The sequence below is a fragment of the Nanorana parkeri genome, unplaced genomic scaffold, assembly GCF_000935625.1.
Source record: "Nanorana parkeri isolate BGI_ZX_2015 unplaced genomic scaffold, ASM93562v1 scaffold423, whole genome shotgun sequence".
In the NCBI taxonomy this organism is placed as follows: domain Eukaryota; kingdom Metazoa; phylum Chordata; class Amphibia; order Anura; family Dicroglossidae; genus Nanorana; species Nanorana parkeri.
The window spans coordinates 429,825-450,198 of record NW_017306691.1 but is presented as its reverse complement, the minus strand read 5'-3'; the positions used below and the strand labels follow the sequence as shown (position 1 = coordinate 450,198).

The following is a 20,374-nucleotide window of genomic DNA, read 5'->3' as shown; positions in this document are numbered from 1 at the left end:
CCAAAATATATTGATATAATATGTATAATATGAAAAAGAAAATGTACCTTGCTGCCTGCAGCAAACATTATAGTACTCTGTGTGATAATATTCCGTTTAGTTTCCCTGTGCACTTACCAAATTTTTTTTTTTTTTTAAGTGACACTAAACTCAGGAGTTAAATCTTAAAAATGCATTCAAGTATTTTAACTATTTACAAAAATGTATCTTATTTGTGTATCACTCGGCTGTAGATCCTCAAATCATCTCTGAATTGGTGTTGACACTGTCCTTCTTTCTGCAGAGTGGCTACTTTTGTTCCCTATGTATGTTTTTGTTCCCTGTGTATGTTATAAAGTAGCCACCGATCCAAGCTCACTCCCGTGATGGACTACAATCTCAATACAAATTAGTAAACTAAACATGAGATTGTAGTCCATCACAGGAGTGAGCTTGGAGCGGTGACTACTTTACACACACACAGGGACCATGGGGAACAAAAGTAGCCATCCTCCAGAAGGAAGGACAGTGTCAGCACCAATTCAGAGATGATTTGAGGATCTACAGCCGAGTGATACACAAGTAAGATAAATCTTTGTTGAATTACTTACTTGAATGCATTTTTAAGATTTAACGCCTGAGTTTAGTGTCACTTGCAACTTGCAAGACTGTTCATTCTGAAAACAAAATTCCGTTCAGGCTGTGGTCCACATGCTGTGCCTACCTTTTGCCACTAAAGATGATGATGATTATGGTGATGATATTGAGGGATTTTCAGTCAATAATATGCCTTTACATGAGTAACAAATAAAACAGTTATATTAAATGAAAACTATAGCCAAACCTTTTTTTTGGCTTTAGTACTCTTTTAGCTCACAATAGTAAATTTACTAATGTACTTGTGTGACCCAAAGTCAACATATAGTGAGCTATTGACCGCTATATGCTGACAGCACAGAGCGGCGCTGCAGCTGGGAAAAATCCCAACAATATTGTCAGGATCAACCCGCTGTCTGACAGCTGGCTCTGCCTCTCCAGAGTCAGAGCCAGCTGTGCCCGCCCCCTCCCCTGCATGTCCCTCCAATTAACGCTCAAGGAACATAGAGAGGGGAGGGGGGGATCCCTGTGGGGAGCTGTGATTGTCAACACTCTCTGCAGGGAGAAACAGTGATCAGCAGTTTGTGATCACTTAGTTCTCCAACTATAGAGTCAGCATGTGACAGCTGCAGTGTTACACGCTGGCTAAAATGATTGGGAAAACCACATTTTACTCTCCCAATAGTTCTCCTTTAATATTTATATGTAGTGCTGAGTGCTTGACCTTGCATTGCCTTTATTCCTGGATATTACCAGGAGACTTCATGCTTTTATACTATTGGATTAGTCTCTATGTGTAACGTAACCTTGTCATGACATCACAGGTGATACCAACACTCATGACAGTTAATAGAATCAGGTTACTCACCCAGTCCTAGGTCAACAGTTGTCAGGCTATAAAGTGTATGTCAGGTGCTAAACAGCTAATTGCTTCTATTAGACTTGCGTAAATAAATATATCTTCCTTACTATAAAAAGGATAAACAAGTCAGCTTGTGCCGAGGATGCTAAAATTTACTTAAATAGCCATCCATTGAAGCATTGTAAAGAATACTATTGGTAGTTTAGTTCTAGCCAGTCATCCAGCGATGCAGATCCAATGTCAATCACAATAATCGACAACTCACCGAAATGATGACGTGGCGATACTCCTGCTGCTTTTCATGTTGGTGGGTTGTTGTTGTGTAGTGGCATTTTGATATTAACTCATACACTTCATATTGTTGATATTAATTAGTATATATATTATTATTAATAATAATATTATGTAATAGTTAAAAATATTTAGTCTTAAAAGTTGAGCAGCATTATACAGACATATACAGACGAACGTTATACAGACAGACAGATCAGTGGCGTCACAAGAGGGGTGCGGCCCGCACACTGGTCACACCATTGCAGGGGTGACACCAAAATGACTGACAGTCATTTTGGTGTCACCCCCTCTAAAACGTCCAGCACTCGGTCATGGAGAGAGGAAGGGACCCGGCGGTATACCTCATCCCGCCGGATGAACGTCCTCCTCCTCTCTTTGCCGGCGTCCATCACCAAGATGGGCGCCGGCAGGCATCAATAAGATGGCCGTGCACGCGCGATGACGACACGGTGGGGTGTCACCCGGGTGACACCTGTCCTCGAGAAGCCCCTGATACAGATGAACTTTAGATGAACCCTAGGAGCATACAAGGCACACTCGGCACATGTGCACGTGTCCCATGTGCTTGGGCTGGAATAGAACAAATTAGGAGACATTCTTCAGATTTATTGCCAGTTGCAGTGACGTAAGGGCTTGGTAGCGAATTATATGGTAACACATATGGTTGTATTGTAAAATTTCTTGTAAAAAGGGACCGGCGATCCTTTTTTTTAACTTGCTTATGCCTGTACCCAGGTGCTGCTGTTATCATTAAACCTGCTAAATGAAGCTTCCGCCTGGTCCGCTCATTTGCTATTCCAGTTCAGTGCACTGTGATTGAAGTTAGATCTACATTGCTGGACTACATGATTAATGTTGGGTTTACAGCGGGGGGACAGTGTTTTCCTTTTTCTAGGGTGTTTTAGTTGGAAATCATTTTTTTTTTTGTGACTGGGTAACAGGTACTATGTACCCCTTACTCATTCACATAGGGATAGGACTGAATAACTGGGGTAACCTTATTTTAAAAGTGGTTTTCAGATGCTCATAGATCCTCCCCTGCAGATCACCACACTCACTGTGCCACTGATGTGGGGATAAGGCCCTTGTCCCCATCAATATGGGGACAAGGTGCCTTGCAGGGTGGTCAATTACATCACCTAAGATACCTGCCGGCATGTTTATAATGTGAATCAAGCTGATGGGAAGCTGTCATTTAGCGGAAGTAGTGATACCGCCACTAAGTGAATGGCTTCTGGTGCCATCTTTTGGCCAAAATAGTGGTGAATCCCTGGTTTCTCCCCTCCCTTCTGGGCACTGCTCTGTGTCCCAGCGGGGAGGAGAGAAACTGCCACAGGAGGCTGAGCGGTGCGGGGGAGGAGAGACGTCGGCCGCTCACAGTGCTCTCCTCCCCCGCTCAGTCTCCTGTGACAGAATAGGAGAGCGACGGTGTGGGTGTGGAGACAGCTTTCAATGCTGTCACAGGGCCGAAGGAGGCCAAGCTCTCCTTCGGCACTGCCCTGCTCAGCCTTCTGTGACAAATCAAGGGCGGCGGAGACAGCTGTCACAGGAGGCCGAGCTCTCCTACCTGCACCGCTCGCTCAGCATCCTGTGACAGCCGATCCAGGAAGGAGAGCAGGTACAAGCACTCAGCGATCACTGACTGCTTGTAAATAATTGAGGACATAGTATGTTTACTATGTCCCCAATTATGAATGAAGGGGAAGTGATCTACATCACTTCCTGTTCGTTCATGATTGTGGACATGGTAAACATAATATCTCCACAAGTTATGAATGAACAGGAAGACTCAGTATAAAGGCTTCCTGTTCATTTATAACAGGGGATGCAGAAAAAGAGATTGAGGACTCAATCTCTTTTTCTATTTTAAAAGGGAAATGTCAGGGGTCTGTTTAGATCCCTAATGTTTCACTGAAGCCCCCAACAGTAAAATAAAAAAAATTAAATATTTAATACAAATAAATACAAATAAAATATTAAACAATGTAAAAGTTTATAAAAAATACAAATAAAATATTTGTAAAAATTTGAAAAGGTTAGAGAAAAAAACAATTTCGGTTTTGGCCTGACATTTATTTTTAATTTCGGTTTCCTTTTGGTTTTGAAAATTTCATTTCGGTGCACCTCTACTTTTAGGTTGATGTCAGATGGGCGATCATGCAGCTGACGTAGTGAGATCAGGATTCGGCATTGTTCGGAGTAGTGATATAGCAACATCTTGATGCATCTGACTAAAGAGAGTGATTCCATAGGGACAGACAGGCATCCTCTATAGTGATCCTGTCACTGGCCAATTGTCTTTAGTGTCAGACATCAGCCTAACTCATACAAAATAGTGATCACTTAGTTGTTCCGATGATGGTTGTAACTAATGGATGTTAACGCAATGTTGGAGATTAGAAAAGTTTTGATGTCTATTTATACTGCACCTACATTACTTTTATTCACAATTATAAGAGGGTCAGAGCCATTATGAGGGCGACTATTTGCTAATCTTTGAAGCTATTAGATGTTAATTCAACTCAGGGGATGTAAAGATCATTAGTAGGACACTTCATTTGAACTTAATATGCAAATTAAACAGGTTATCAGTGTAATTAGTTCTTTAGAAAGGTTCAATTGCCCCTAAAATAGCTTCTTTAATTCTTTGCAGCTTCTGAAAATGATAATTTGTTCAGAAATTCCTTATTTTGTATATACAGTATCTCCTACTACAACCTATTATCTGCATGACTCTAATTACTTTTCAGAAGCAGAACAGCAGAAAGCAATTGACCTGCAGATTATAACAATCCTCCAGGGGATGACATGTACAATGGGAATGCTGTAATTTTTAAATGCATCTTTAATGTGGTCAGTTGGTTTAACATAGGCCCTTAACAACTTCAATTCAGAATATGTATAAGTATTGAATAAAATCTCCATGGTAAAATATTCTGTGTGTTTTCAATCCAAACGTAAGCTTTCAAATAATATTATGATCATTTCCATTGCACTTTGCAAACACATATTTACATATAAGTAATTACTTATTGCTGAATTTAACTACATTAATAGGAGAAATACATTGACTTTGGTTGAAGATTTTGGTAAACCCTTTCCCCCATATTAGAGAAGGCATAAAGTATAAAGAGGATCTTACAGAGTTTAAAGTAGAAAACAAAGCTTTGGGCAGGGTGGAGAAGAAGATTTATAACCTCTATCATGTATATATTGCTGTCTGGGTCTCTTTTGGGTAGATTACCTCTCACTTCCTGTTCCGGTGATTGGTACCATCCGGGGAAAAAAGAGAAATATACATAGACAGCAATTAAAAATATTTTTTCAGTTGCAGAAGAAGGGTTAAAGTGCAACTGAAGCCTGCTGTCTGTGTCCCCATTAGGGAACTTCACCCTTTAGATTTCTCTGGGGTCTGTTATTGCTGACAGTGAAAGTAAATCCCAAATTTTTAGTTGTCATCAGAACAGGAATAAAGATGAAATCTTCCAATAGGGAAACTTGTTCTGGTGACCACACTGACAACCAGCGATCTCCCCCTGTGTGGAGGGATTTTTTCTTGCTTCCTGTAGTGGCTATTGGATAGGAAGAGATGGGAAATCTCCCCAATGGGGCACAGATAGCAAAAGAGAAAAAAAACACTTACAGGGGTTATAACCTTTCCTTACTCTATCCAAAACTTTTTTGGCTTCAGTTCTACTTTAATTCTTCTGTCCTTTTTTTGCTGTCTGTAAATATGGCTGTGCAGTGCGGTCATAAAATACAGTATTTCCCTTAAGGAACTATTTATTGTATGTTTACACTTGGACTTTAGTCCACCCTTCCCAGCACCACATACTTGTCTTACCTTCGCTGCCCCGTCATTTTGTTTGGTTGCTGCGAGCAAAAGAGAAATACATGATACATCTGAGAATTGGGAGCATGTTGGTTACTACCCTTCTTTCGGGACAGAGCAAGCATCCTCAGCCCTGTGTAAAGCTGGCCATGCACCTTACAACCATCGCACAACTTTCATCGTGCGATGGTTGTAAGGTAATTAAAAGCTTGGACAGGCAAATAGTACTTGCGATCATCAAAAGCCCGCCCCGCTGAGGCGAGGGCTTCTGATGACTGCAATCCTGAGTGGGCAGTGTGCGCAAGCGCACACCGGCCCGTCCGGCTTTTATCTTCCGAGCACGCCACTAACCCGCTGAAAATCTTACGATTTTCGGCAGGTTTTCCAGCGGGCTCGGAAGACAAAAGACGTGCGACCGTACAGTAGAAATGGTTGCACGCCTTCCATACACCTGCCGATTATGGTATGATCGCGGGATCACACGCGATTAGCGTATGATAATCGGCAGGTGTATGGGCACCTTAAGATCCAAGTAGTGTCCTGCTGGGCAAATGGATCAGAGGGGTAATGAAAGGAAAATGAGTATGTGCAGCTGGGAAGGGAGGTAGATAAATTGTGATTTTAGAGACTCTGCTAAGAAAAAACAATTTTCTATGTCTTTAAAATAAATCCATATAATTACTAGAGTTACTTCTGCCAAATTGTGATTATCGTTCCTTTATTATCTATTGGGACTATGAAAACTAATGGTCAGTGAACTTTTTCAACAAAGAATTAAGAACAGCCTGCATTGCATTCCAATGAATCACCTTATATTTTTACAAAACCACTCCACAAACTCAATTTGTGTTGTTTCCCCTAAGGTGCCCATACACTGGCACATACACAGTGTGTGGGGCTGTCGGCTCACTTTCACCCAGCATTCCTCGATCAGTTGATTGAAGGAGCCTGTTGGAAAATCTTTGTACAATCAGAGCCCGCAGCCAATGCGCTGACCGCTCTGATTGGGTATTCTGACTGGTGCCGCCAGAACTGGTCCCAATACAATGACAACAGAGCAGATTCGTCGATCGACACGCTATTTGTGGTGATGATGGAACAGCCTGCGGGTTGAACGAAAAACATTGATAGGTGTATGGCCAGCGCCAGCCTTATGTAGGGAAACCCAATTTCCCTTACTGCCATTTCAACCACTGATCATGCATGTATGTCGTACACATTCAAACCTCCCAATGAGTGTGGGCATTGCAAACTCAGCTGAAAATATATTTAATCACAATAAATAAGAGTATGCTTTAAATAAAGAACATGACCAACTAAACTAAATTAATTTTGGTGTCTGAGTTTTCTTAGAAACCAGTGGTTGATATTGGTGGTTGAATAGCAAACATGAATGCTACCTGTACCTGTGGTCCTCCACATTGAAGACAAAGCATTCCTGTGCCAAAAAATGCTATTGCAGAGGTCCTATCTCCAGAATCTAATGCCTGTTAAAAAATGAATCTAACCCTTGCAATAATTATTCAGAGTGAGGAAAGTAAGGAAGGAGGAGAAGTGCGGGCCTTTTGCTGCCAATTTGACTCATTGAGGTGTGGCTTCCAACTAATTCTGGGGTGCAGAGTCATGTGTCTCCTCCTGCATGTGGTATCCAAATGACTGGTATGTTTACAATGGCTGATACGCTGCAGGCAGAGGCTACAGATCACTATGGTGCTGTCAGCAGCTAATATGTTACAAAGGCCAGAACCACGGAGTTCTGTAGTTCGGCCCTGGGGATAGCAGTGGCCTGCACCTGTGGGGTGGCACAGAATACAAAGTATGCTGTACAGGCTGTGCACCATCCAGAGGGAGTACAGGGAGCCCCCCCATCCAGAAGAAGTATGGGGAGTCCCCCCATCCAAGGGGAGTGAGGGGATTCCAAACTGCCCAGGCATGTTACCGATGTTGGCCTGGGGTCTGTCCCCACTCATCGCTCTCCGCGCTGGCCGGAAGCTGCTCTACCCAGGCTGTAAGCAGGATGGCCACTCCCAGACCTTGGGGAAAGCAGTGGCTAGAGGATCTGGAGGGGAGGTGGGAAAGGTGCTTTGCTGCAGCCTGAAGAGTGGCTGTAGATAACCATTGTGAGCCCTACTGAACTGGACCAAAACCCAGTGAGTACACCCAGTATATCCCCCGACCTACACCCTATAAACCACCCGACCTACACCCTGTGAGTATACCCTATATAACACCTGATCTAGATTCTGTGAATACACCCCATTCCAGTACCACCATGCGTTACAATGCAGCAGGTGCATTGCGTTGCCATTAATTTGAGTGGTACCCCAAACACACCTCCCCACAATACCGTTGACCGCACCACAACACGCAGTACTGCAGTTCCATGCATTGCAGTGTGGCTGAAAAAAGTAGTGCATGCGTGTTACACACTTGTTAATGACACCCCAAATGTGTTGAGAGCACATCGAATGCACGGTCAAAAATCACGTGAAGCTCATAGCTTCTGTATGAGCTTCTTTGCCACATTTGTCATGCGTGCGGCAGTCCATTGCAATGAATGGGCTCACATGTGTCAAATACGGCAAAAATGGCGCAAACACATTTAAAAGTGTGCTGTGACTCAAAAAACCTTGAGAAACACTGTCCTAGACCATAGCCTGTGTTGGCAGAAATCCAGATATGTGCCCTATTGCTTTGATAAAAAGCAGAGTCGAATGTTTGTCTTCATTTGTGAAATGATTTTGTGACAAATAATGCCATATGCTGAAGTGATAAGCGTGGGACCAATGTTCTGTATACTGTGTTGATAATGAACTTTGTTTGGGTCTGAGTTTTTTGGGTGACTTCAGAAGGTCACTTTTCCCCATATTTAAATTACCTTGTTGATTGTTTGACTCCATTCCTCCTTGGGTGTTTAATAAGGGGAAGGTGTACAGGTGTTTGTTCTCACATCTATTTCTCCGTGAATTTTTAATGTTTGGAAGGTAGATGCAGATTTTTAATTATTTTATTCTTCGAGCAATTCTTTTTCCCAAGGAAATATGCTGACATATGAAAACATACTTTAAGCTAGTAAATCAATGACAAAGATCTGGGTATGAAATGTGCCAGAGTATTAGTTATTCTTAGAATATTTCCTTTTACAGTAAAACTTCCAGAGCATTTCTTTCAGCTGAAAACCAAATAAATATCCAGAAACTTACAAAGCACGATGACAGAATGCCCTCATCTTTTTTTAAAGTACTCAATTCCTGAGAATAAATGCATGATCCAAAATTAATGTGGAGAAATCATTGCCATGTTAAAAAAGACCTACTTGTTTTTCAGCATTCGAGAAGATAATAGTAACATGCAAGTCCTCTGTTATATCGCAGCTCCTTAAGCTGGCCATACACCTTACAATTGTATTTCGATTTCTTTCCCCCCGTCATCGGACCCCCGTTCGATTTCCGCTCAAATACCTCATCATGCACAGACCAATGTAGATTTCGATTATCGTTCATTAGAAATACTAACTGTAGCAAATCTTGTCGATCGACAGAATTAATTTTCGTTTGCGCATTTGCAGTGTTCATATTGCGATTTTTTTTTTCCTTACGAAAATGCCACTAATCCATTGAATTTTGTACGATTCAAAAAAAGTTTTCCAGCCTGACCGATCGAGGAAATTTGCCCAGTTGTACAATAATTGTGATCGTTCACTTCACATCAACTGGCCAATTATCGTACCCAATCGCGTTTGTTTATCGAACGATAATCGCAAGGTGTATGGGCACCTTTAGGTTGTCCTTTAAACTGTAATAGTTTGCCCCATAGATGCCTGAACAAACTTCCCAACTCCCCAGAGCAGCATGCCGGAACTGAAAGCATTAAGGCATTGGCTAAGCAGGATGAAGTCAAGGTTTTGCTGAAGCATACAATTTCAAGTGAAGGATGCCTCGGAGGGAAGCCCACATTCACACTTGTGCGTTCCGTGAGTTTGTGTCACGCTTGTGCACGTTTGTAAGCTGCATTTGCTGCACATCGCCATTGAGTTTAATGTGCAACAAACATGGCAAAAAAGCTCATGTAGCAAATTTTGCGACATGCATGTTTTTTGCTTCGTGTTGTGCACATTTTAATGCGTGCAAGCTCGTACCAAAAAGGCGCGTCTTCCTGGCTGCATTTGGGGTGCCATTGGAAATGAATGGCAATGCAAGCATGTTGCGCATTTTGCCGCGTTCCTATCAATACATGCAAAATTACTTCAGTTTGCCAACGCAATGCACACTGGGATTGCCTTGTCATCAACAGAGCATTGCTGGGAAATCTTATCTGTAATCATATCTTCACTGGGTCTGTCTGCTGATCTTAGCTGTGAGTTTGGTGGGAGGAGTTGGCAGGCTCCTGTAAACATCACAGTTTTCTGCTTGCTATCTTTTTCAAAAGATTTATATGAAAAACATATCTCTTTAGATTTGCCTCCTTCTCTCTGCTGGCCACTGGGTCCTGCAAACTTTAGCTGATTGCTTGCAGTCTCTTGTAAATGTACACTGGGGATGTGCTCAAAATAAAAGACGGCAGAGAAATCTAATAGCAGTGAGAAGGGTGGCAACAAAATTATGGATCAGGGGGAGAAGTGATTGATGAATGATGGAGGTCATTTAGATAGCAAATGGAGGTGGGCTGAAAATAGCTGCTGAGGTTTATATTGTGTAGAAGTAAGTGTACATTAAATTGACAGCAATCATTTTCAACACAAGAGATGACTTGCAACAACTGTGTAGGGGAAAAAAAGGTAAAGCTTTTGGTGTTCAACATTAACACACTTGATATATGAAGGTTTTATCTATATCTTGATTTAGTAGGGAAAATAAGTAAAATCCAAATCTGCGTTGATACAGACATCAGCCAGGTGGAGTACTACAATGTGGACTTTCTTACTCTATTATTGTTAGTGCAGTGGTTCTCCACCATGTCTATGTGAATTTCTGCAGGAACCCAGAGTTGTACAATGGGCAGCTTAAGGGTTGCGTTAAGTGTGGCTAATCATTGATCCACACCCCATCAGTGAACTAATAAAAGGGGTCCTTTGGATCTCTTTACTAGTTAACAAAAGCTGCATTCCTACATTCATGAACATACGCCCTCTCCATCTCTGTTTGTCCAGAGGAGAAGGATTCCCTACTAAAAGAATTCTGAAGACTGCCTAGGCTGTATCATTGTCATTAATGACAGTGCAGGCAATCCTTAGGATTTCTCAACTTTCTGAAGGAGAATCCATTTCCTCTAGTAAAAGAGTGATGGAGGAGAGTCTTTTCTTGTAATCTTGCAAAATGTGAGTGTGGGGAGTGTGATCCTTGGAGGCAGCTGATGAATTGTCAGTCAGGTCCATTTATATAAGTGTTTAGTGTTTTTTTAACAATAGATAAAGTAATCTGTGAAGATTTTATAGATGAACAATAGCATTTCATATATCTATTTTGTCAAACGGTTTATTAGCTGTGTTCCACCACTTTCATTAGTTTGTGTACCACCTGTATTATTAAATGAGTCCATATGTATCACCCAGCCATATAACTACAGCACTGTTGTAGCTATTCTAGTTCTAACAGAGTATACAATAGGAAAGTCAGAACCGTGAGCAACAATTAGGTCAATAAACAATCCTGGATCTTTACCAAGAGATCGTGGATACCACATGAGCAGACAGAGCAAGGTCAGAAACAATCTGTGGTCAGCAACAGAAATCAGGAGAAAGTCTAACAGGGTTATTCACAAAACGGTGAAGAGTTTGGAGAAGGCAGGAGAAGTGAACAATCTAGGACAACATAGTTGATTTGGGAAAATTCTCCAATTCAGCTCACTTTCCAGTTCAGCTATGTTGTCCTAGATTGTTCACCTCTCCTGCCTTCTCCAAACTCTTCACCCTTTTGTGAATAGCCCTGTAAATGTCAAGTCAAGTCAAGGCAGCCAAGAGCAATGGGAGGCTGAAGGTTAAAACAACAAGAAATCATGTAGGGCAGAGTTAAATATGTTAGGAAACAGGTAAATGCTCTTGGCACTGAATTTTGGGAGGAAATTACCTTTAAACCTGTTTTGGTGCCCTTAGGCACCTAAATAGGTATGCATATATGTGTGCGTACATGTGATTAAGGTAGAAGGATGTATGTGTGTTTGTAAGCATGTACACAGGTCTTTGCCAGCAAGCAATGCTCATACATTTTTCATTTTAAAACGGACCTCTCTAGCTGCAGGCACCATGGAGTAATTATTCTGGAAAGTTCTCCGAAAAATACTTTCACTTTCATTTTCTATCACAAGATCAATTTTCCCCCCACTTTCAGCCTTCTAATCTGTAATGAGAAGGTCCACAGGAAGATGTGCACAACTTGAACAACTTCACTAGATCTATTGGAAAATGTATGGATGAATTGCTCCACTGAGACAAGAGTGGTCAGTGGGGATTGTTTTAAAGCTTATTTACTTCTTGTTAAGAATAATATAGTTGAATGTCCATATCTTGGCCACAGTTCTACTTTATTACACTATTCAATATAGGGTCAAAATATCTTAACGGCAGGACCCTACAGAGTGCATACTTTTGCAATACACCAAAGCTTATCACGCAACAATGAGAAACAGTGTATATACATTTATTTAATTAAAAAGGAAATGTACCTAAGCTAAACTCTTTAAAACCAAGGAATTGACCACCAAGTTTACACAGGAAAGTCTTATGCTGCCCATGCATGTATAATATATTGTATTGTATGTTAAAAGTTTTATTTTGATAGGGGCTACACATGTGTTTGTGGTTGTGTTTGATTCAATCCAAGTTACAAGTAGAATTACAAACAAAATGATGACTGGTTTCTATATAATGCTCATTTTATTGTTTTTGTACATTGTTCGGAATGCCACAAAAGCAACAACTGCTTTTACAGCATACTAAAAATAAATAAAAAATGTTCAACTCCTCAGATATTTTTACTTGAGTCTGGCAATTCAGACCCACTAACTATTCTCCTTCATCCAACTGCTAACAGTGTGTGTTACAAATGATAACAGTTGATAAGCTCGCTTGGAGGAAATTATTCACTGTTGTGAGTTCAAAGATGATTTGTGCACTGCGTTTAATATTTGGAATCCTGATGCAACATGTAAAGAGTAGCACATATATGTAGCAGGCAAATCAAGAATTGTTCATTAATTGGATTGCATATGTATGGCTGGGCACACACCTTACAACCATCGCAAGACTTTTGTCTTGCGATGGTTGTAAGGTAATTTAAAAAATGTACGATCTACCTATCTTGGACAGGCAGATCGTACTTGCGATGATCGCAAGCCCGCCCCGCTGAGGGGCGGGCTTCCGATGACCGCAATGCCGAACGGGCAGTGTGCGCTTGCACACACCGGCCCGTCCGGCTTTTATCTTATGAACATGCTACACACCCGCCAAAAATCGTACGATTCTCGGCGGGTTTTCGAACATGTTCGTAAGATAAAAGTCGTGCGACCTTACAGTAATAGAGGTCGCACGGCTTCCACACACCTTACGATAATCGTATGATCGCGGGATTTCCTGCGATTATCGTACGATTATCGCAAGGTGTGTGGGCACCTTTAGACAAACTTAAATACTTAACTGACATCAAGACAGCAGCTGTAACTGATAAACTTTTTTAAAAGAAACATCTGAGGAATTTAAATAATTGATGATGCCAAGGGTATAAATATCCCTGTAGCATGTAGTTACAAAACATTATCATTTGATATTGTTCTAATAATATGCATTGTTCTAATTGCACTCTGTTACAGTACTACTTCTTCACAATTAACAACTTTATTGCATTTCAACTGGTCTCAATTAAACACAAACATCAACTTTGAGCTATTTAGATAAGTAATGATTACAATCAAGTAGCTCTAGCTAAGAACTATAACTCACTTAGATTGGCAAGGGACTCTGGTGTGATATCTAGCTAGCAATGATCTGCATTTACCCACTGGAAAATATCATTACTAGAGAATATAGAAATGTGGTCTGTAGGCTTGGAGCTAAAGGACAGGCAACTCAATCACCAGGGACACCCTGACGGAGAGGCCCAGCTGTCCCTATCAGTGCATACCAGGCATAGCACGATGCCCAGCCTCTATTCATTTACCTTATTAGTCCAAGAGGACTTCAAGCTGGTGGGGGCTAAAAGCCCACCGTATTAACTACAGCTGGCTAAACCCCCTACAGAACAAAGGAAAAAGCTAAGAACTCTGGCACTGAAGATAAAATATTAGCATTCTTATTATTAATATTTTGAAATAAGCCTAACACAAACATATATAAGTCATTTGATGTGTGTCTGGGCTACTGTTATATGCCACAAACCTGTAATGGATCACTGGCCCAAAGACCAGGTGCTGACTACCATTATAGTCAATAACAAGGATGATTTTCAATTAATAATTTTCTGGTAGCAAATTCGTCTAACATATGAAAAGCAATATGCAAATACATAGTTATTTTAGATTTATAATGAATTGAAAGGAAGCAGTGAATTAAATTAAGAGAAACTCTATTGAGTATGTATGCGGCATGCTCAGAAGGATAGGGCACTTGCCTTGAAATTATGTTTGCAGATGCACACTTAATAAATTATAGATTTTAGATGGATGTGATAACATATTTTGAGTTTACCTCTTACCTAGCACATGAAATATATCAGTGGTCCTTAATGCATGTAGTTGAGGAAATAGGGTAAGGGGGAGCTATCTTATTTTAACACATTATATTGCTAGTACTGTCATGAGGCTGAGTGTCATAAATCATTAAACTGTTTTATCCTGCCGGGGTAAGTAATGATGGTAAGTGGATGGATAGAGAGATGGAGCTAATACATGCATACACATGGGCATACAGAGAATGCCTAATTGGCCAAAATGTATTGTGGTTAAATGGTTGATATATATATATATATATAAATGATGTCAAAAAAGAAAAAAACGCAGTATTGCAGTGTGCAATGATACCTTTCTTATTAATATAAGAAAGTAATATAAATAAAGTAATAGAAAATCCCTCCAACTGTAACACTAACTCCAAAATAAAATATGTGTTTCAGGAAATGTTAAAAACATTTAGAAATATCTGGGTAAAACATATAACACATTTTTGCCCTTGTCAGTGGTGCAACTAACAGTTGTGTACAGCAGCCCAAATTGTGTTCTGGACTGGAAGACTTAACAAATCCAAATTCTGTGTGGGGTATCATGGGCTACCAAACATCACTGTTCTTTACACTTTCTTATTAAAGTAATATTAAACTCTCAAACATTTTTCAGTAATGAATCCAGATCACACAAATATACATTGCCCTGTATATTGCCCTGTATATAGTATTTCTCTAAATCTTTGCCAGAGCACTAAGGCCCCTATCACATTGTCCGATGCACGAATCCCCTCCTGATCGGGGGAGTACGGATTGGATGTCACCAATGTGACATCCATGTCCGTTCAGTTTGTTTTCCTCCATCTTGCGACTGAGGAAAAAACTGAGATAACCGGACCCCATGTCGGTCTATCGGACTAAGATGTAAATGAACATGTGTTCGTTGACATCAGACTACTCCTGATCCAGCACGATCAGGTCTGGCAAAACAAAACTCTGTTCCTTTTGTTCTTTCGGACCTGGCCGGAGGCGGGGGCAACGCGGATGTAAACAGACACCCATCCATTTAGATCCGGCTGGCTATAGACTTAGATTGGGCATTGCATCGGGTCTCCCTGAAAAACTGACCGGTGGACGTGATCAGGCCACCCATCTGAAAGGGGGCTTATGACAGCCATCCGGCTGGCTAAACAGCTGGCTTCAACTTTCTCTCCTCTGCTTCCCTGAACTTCCTGTTGAGTACAAGGTCATAAGGGAAATCACAGTCTCCAGCAGCTGTTCATTTCCTAGCTTGAAGAAGGGAAGAGGGGGGAGGCTTGCCCTGCTGTGTCTGTGTGTTTGTGGAGACACACAGCTTACTAGCACACACAAGGTTGACTCCATAGGACCCTGCAAGTGAAGTGAGCCACTCTGAAATAGGATATCAGGGCTAGTGCTCAGGGGACCAGTTGATACTGCAGGAACTAAAACTTTAACACATCAAGGAGCAATATCAATTGTTATTTAATCAGCATTTGGAAAAGCCTAAAAAACCCTTTGACTTTAATATCACTTTAAGCTTCAACTTTGCAATTGTATTGAAGAGCCCTGTATGTCTCTTAGCAACTCCTGATTCAGCTCTAAGGAAGCCAGCATGAGTATAATTGTTTTGCCAGCGAGGATAATAAAGCCCAACTGAGGCTTCCGTTTCATTCAGAGAAATACATCCAGGTAAACCACCTTAAAGCCCATCTAAACTTTCATTGATTGCTCTGTAGACACGCCCACGGCAGACCTCATACTACAATTTGGACAGCTCTAGCTCTGACTCAGCAATGGGGCTGTCAGACCTCTGCAGCAGGGGCGTAACAATAGCCATAGCAGCCCATGCGGCTGCTATGGGGCCTGGGGGTAGAAGGGGGCCCCGTGAAGGATTGCTGAAGTTGCTGTTGAGCCTGTACCCCTTATGAAGAGTTGATATCAGATGTACAGGAAGAGACTATGTAGACAGCTCTCCTGCTACCTGCCCTTGATTTAGATTTTAAAGGGCTTGCCATGGGGCCCTATTAACATTTTGCTATGGGTCCCCATGATCTGTAGTTACACCCCTGCTCTGCAGAAAGACAACTGATTTCTCACAGAGAGCAAGGGTCCTGTGGCTGGCAGGGGACAGGCTTTTCTACTCAGGCTGTGGCTGCTGTTTAAAGAAAACAAACTATAAGTCTTGTAACACCTTTTTGTTTTGATGCACCTGGAATCTAACTTGGTTATTTAATCTGATTGTTAAGTTAGATTTTAAGGTGGTGCTGCATTAGTTGTTCTTTCATGTCACCATAAATCTGGCATTTTAATCACTTCAACCATTATTCAGCTCACCACAAACATCATGCACAAATATACTAACGTGTTTGAATACAATTTAGCGTATAGTATTGTGCACTAACAAACGTTGTGTTTCACAGGTTATGTGCGTTGTGTTAAGGCAGCCAATTCATTTTGAATGAGCCGCTAATACACAAGAATGGACATGCAGCAATTTTTCTGGTTGCAGCACACCACAACACATGGTTGAGCATTACCGTGGGTTCGGGTGCAGTGCAATGTATGTGCATCGGAGCTGTGTTGCCTTAGTATGTCATTAAAAATGAATGGCACTGCAACACATTAACGTATGTTACATGCACTAATCTGCATTGTGGTAACAAAACGCATTACAAAAGGAAGAACAGGTCCTGTGGCACATACCAACCAATTAGATTCTCTCTTTAATTTTTCATTGGATGAAGATGACTGTGACCATTGGTGTTCCAAGAAAAAAAAACTATTTTACCACAATACAACAGAATGGCATTTTTTTGTTAATTCTAATATTGCAAAAAGAAATGAGCAGAGGGCCACTATTTCACATGTGAGTAATGTATAAGACATCAGCAAATACTATTAATCTCAGTATACACAGTAAGACCCAGTAAGTACTATTATTCTCAGTATACATAGGTAGATTACCACAACATTAAAGCGGACCTTTACACTCAAAAATCAAATTCTACCAATGCATCCCTCTATGTATGATGATTAATAATAACATAGACATGTCAGGTGTAAAATGCTGTGATTTTGAAATACTTACACTTGCAGAGCATTCACTTTCTGCTTTGAAAGGGCAAAATGACTTCAGTTTGCCAAAACAATGCACACTGGGATTTGCCTTGTCATCAGCAGAGCATGGCTGGGAAATCTCATCTCAGGAGATCTCAGGGAAAGGCATTTTCCTCCCCTGATAGGATGTGCATGGTCACATGTTCTAGTCACATGTGTCATAAATCCAGGAAGTGAAAGGAGAGCTAGTAATCTGCCCTTAGTAAACATGTCACTGCCAGAAGACTGGGGGAGAAAAGAGAACTAAGGTATGCAAAGAATACAGAGCCGGCAATTATCTAGAAGTATGCGTTTGTAGATTGTCATTACTAAACATTTCTAAAGGTGTGCTTGTTGTTATTTTAAAGATATGGGTAAAGGTTCACTTTAATACTCAAAAGAGCATTAAAAGTTTAAATCGGTAAACAGCCTGTTGAAGTGAGGAACGGTCACTTTCTAAAAGTTAAATAACATTTGAAAGAATAAGGTTACTGGGGACAATAGCGGTGGGGTCTTTGCCAATCTGTTTAGTGACACCAGTGTAGAGCCAGGGCAGCTATCTAAACTGCCACTAAACCAGACTCATGACACAGATCAGGCTTGGCTGCCGGAACACAGATATGCCATCTGCCATAACTCGGAGCTGGCTATTTTAGGCTGTGTCTCAGCAGGAAGCATTCTGTGCTACCCACACTAATACCTGGGCTTTCTACACTAGACTTCAATGTGATCTAGTCTATAACTATAAATATATATTTATATATAGTGTATGACAGGGAGGAGAAGATTAGAACTATACGAAATACCAGGGCATACTTGAACAATTCTAGTAGCTGATTAATCTATTGGACAGAGGCCAGAAACATTGTCATCAATTGTTCAGCAATGAGTGTTGTGACTGCTAATGGAATCTTTCCTAATGCAACACAAGTTCACTGCAGACATTAAAGGAAACTTGTAGGGAGGAAAATGGAGGCTGAAATAACTAACTCGTGAAAATGCTAGTTGCATGGCAATCAGTACTTCCGGAGTCATACTGCACGAAATATGCAGATCAGGAGTTCTGACCTTGGTTGCTGTATACTCCATCCAAGTCAGTGAAGAATTGAAGCCAGAAACTGCCAGGCATATAGCATTTTAATAATTACGTCAGTAATGGTAGCCACCATATTTCTGTCACTAACGCTTTCCTTTAAAGAGACACAGAAATGCTTGTTGTATGTTGTTGATTGGAATGAATCACTTTTGTTATAACTTGTGTTTTAGCCAGAGGCAAGATCTCTATTCCTGAATACTTAGGTCTGGACATCTGCCGTGCCTTACTTTACTTTTTTGTCGTTTAATATATTTATTGTTCCACGCAATGCAGTTGAAGGAGTGAGTTATGCCCTGGTACAGCATGAGGAGCGAGATTCAATACAGGGAGCATAACTAGGAAATACAGAGAAAAGATCTCACCATCGTTAACATCTGCCCTACACAAAAATATCAGTTCCCGGTGGATCAGTCCTTCATAGAGTAGTTAGATGTCAATACTATATGTCTACTGTATCTCATAAATGACTGCTTTGGTGGCTCCACATAATTTTTCATCTGACATTCTTTTTTTTTTTTTTTTTTCCAAAGCTGAACAAACAGACTGCAAATGTAAACAACCTAAGGAGGGGTTAACATAGCTTCATTAATGGGGACAGAAGGCTTATGGCATCTTAGTGCCTGACAGCAGCACCAGGTGACAGGACAGCTGAAAGCCCCTTGTCAGAATCTGGGGTTGGCCATATGACAGAGAATGAGGAGCTCTCCTGGGACTGGCTCATTCTTCCTTTTGGCCTTTAACCCTGTATGTACCAAGGAATTTTCACACGATGTCCAGGAACTTATTTGTTTCTTTTAAAATTACTCTTAAATACAACAGATAAACCATATGAGTAGCTGGAAGACAATCGGTCAGGAAATGGACTGCAGGAGGCTGAATCCCCCAAACCCACATTGCCATTTCAGTACTAGCAGAGGGATAATGTGGGTGGCACCAGGTGGGGTACAGCTGGATACATGACATATTATACTTTGCAGTATACATCATCAATATACAACAGATATATTGTTTATCCAAGCACTCACCTCTCGAGCTATCTGATTCAAGGCATGGTCCTCAGCAGACAGTCTTTCCCTGTTGGGATGTCTTTTCCTACCGGTGCCCTGGGTACCCATCTCCGCTTACAGCTGGCAGTGGTAAGAAGAGAAGGGGCAGATCAGTTCAATATCCACATGCAGCCCCTGTCAGGTAAACCCACAGCAATAGAGCAGTCCACGTCAATAATTGTATCAGTGCCAATTTGGTGATAAAAGGGGTTGTGCTGGCCTCCACAGCGTGGTCTCCTTTTCACGGCTATATCCCTTCTCCTCCAATGGCAGTTAATGCGACAACGTATATCGCTTTCTTTGGCTAAAGAGGTAACACATTCCAGTTTCCTTTTTTTTTATTTTTTAGCTGGTACTTACAGTGACAATGTGTCTTTCCTTATCTGCACTATGCAGCGTGTATGTATTCCTATGGCTCTGCTGTCCTTGTCACAGTGTGTCCTCCACTGATCCTGTCCCTGCTGATGCTGATTGTTGTTTTCTTTGCTCTGGATGCAGATACCTGCCTGTCACGTCTCCTCATTAAAGGAGAATTGAACCCAATCTTGTTATACTATCCCCCCCCCCCACTCTGCTACTGTTTCTAGCACTGAGATTGCAAAAGGAAATGGGTCAGATGCTCTTCCTCTCTGCAGGGTACTCCCCCTATCTCTCCCTCCTCTTTCTCTCACCTCCTCATCTCTCCTCTCCCCCTAATCTCTGCAGCTGACATCAGAGGGTGTGGAAGAAGGACAGGGCAGGGGGAGGATTTTTATACTATACACTCAAATTGACTTGAGAGAAAAATCTGTTCTTTCTCACAATGAATCTATAGACTGCATTAAGCAATAAATGAAACCAATGACAAATACAATAATGCCAATGTATATATACTGAATAGATACAGCATCTTCATTTCTATCA

The 20,374-nt window shown here is 41.2% G+C and overlaps 1 protein-coding gene across 8 annotated transcripts in view; it reads right to left on the bottom strand.

Annotated features, from left to right (window-relative positions):
- LRRFIP1 (LRR binding FLII interacting protein 1) overlaps positions 1 to 19,735 on the bottom strand; it is a 110,263-nt gene extending 90,528 nt beyond the window's left edge. For all 8 annotated transcript variants that reach the window (XM_018559958.1, XM_018559966.1, XM_018559962.1 and 5 more), the window contains exon 1: positions 19,451 to 19,735. In XM_018559958.1, the coding sequence (XP_018415460.1) occupies positions 19,451 to 19,540 (90 nt within the window). In that variant the 5' untranslated portion in view covers positions 19,541 to 19,735. The remainder of the gene's footprint in view (positions 1 to 19,450) is intronic.
- Positions 19,736 to 20,374: the final 639 nt, after the last annotated feature.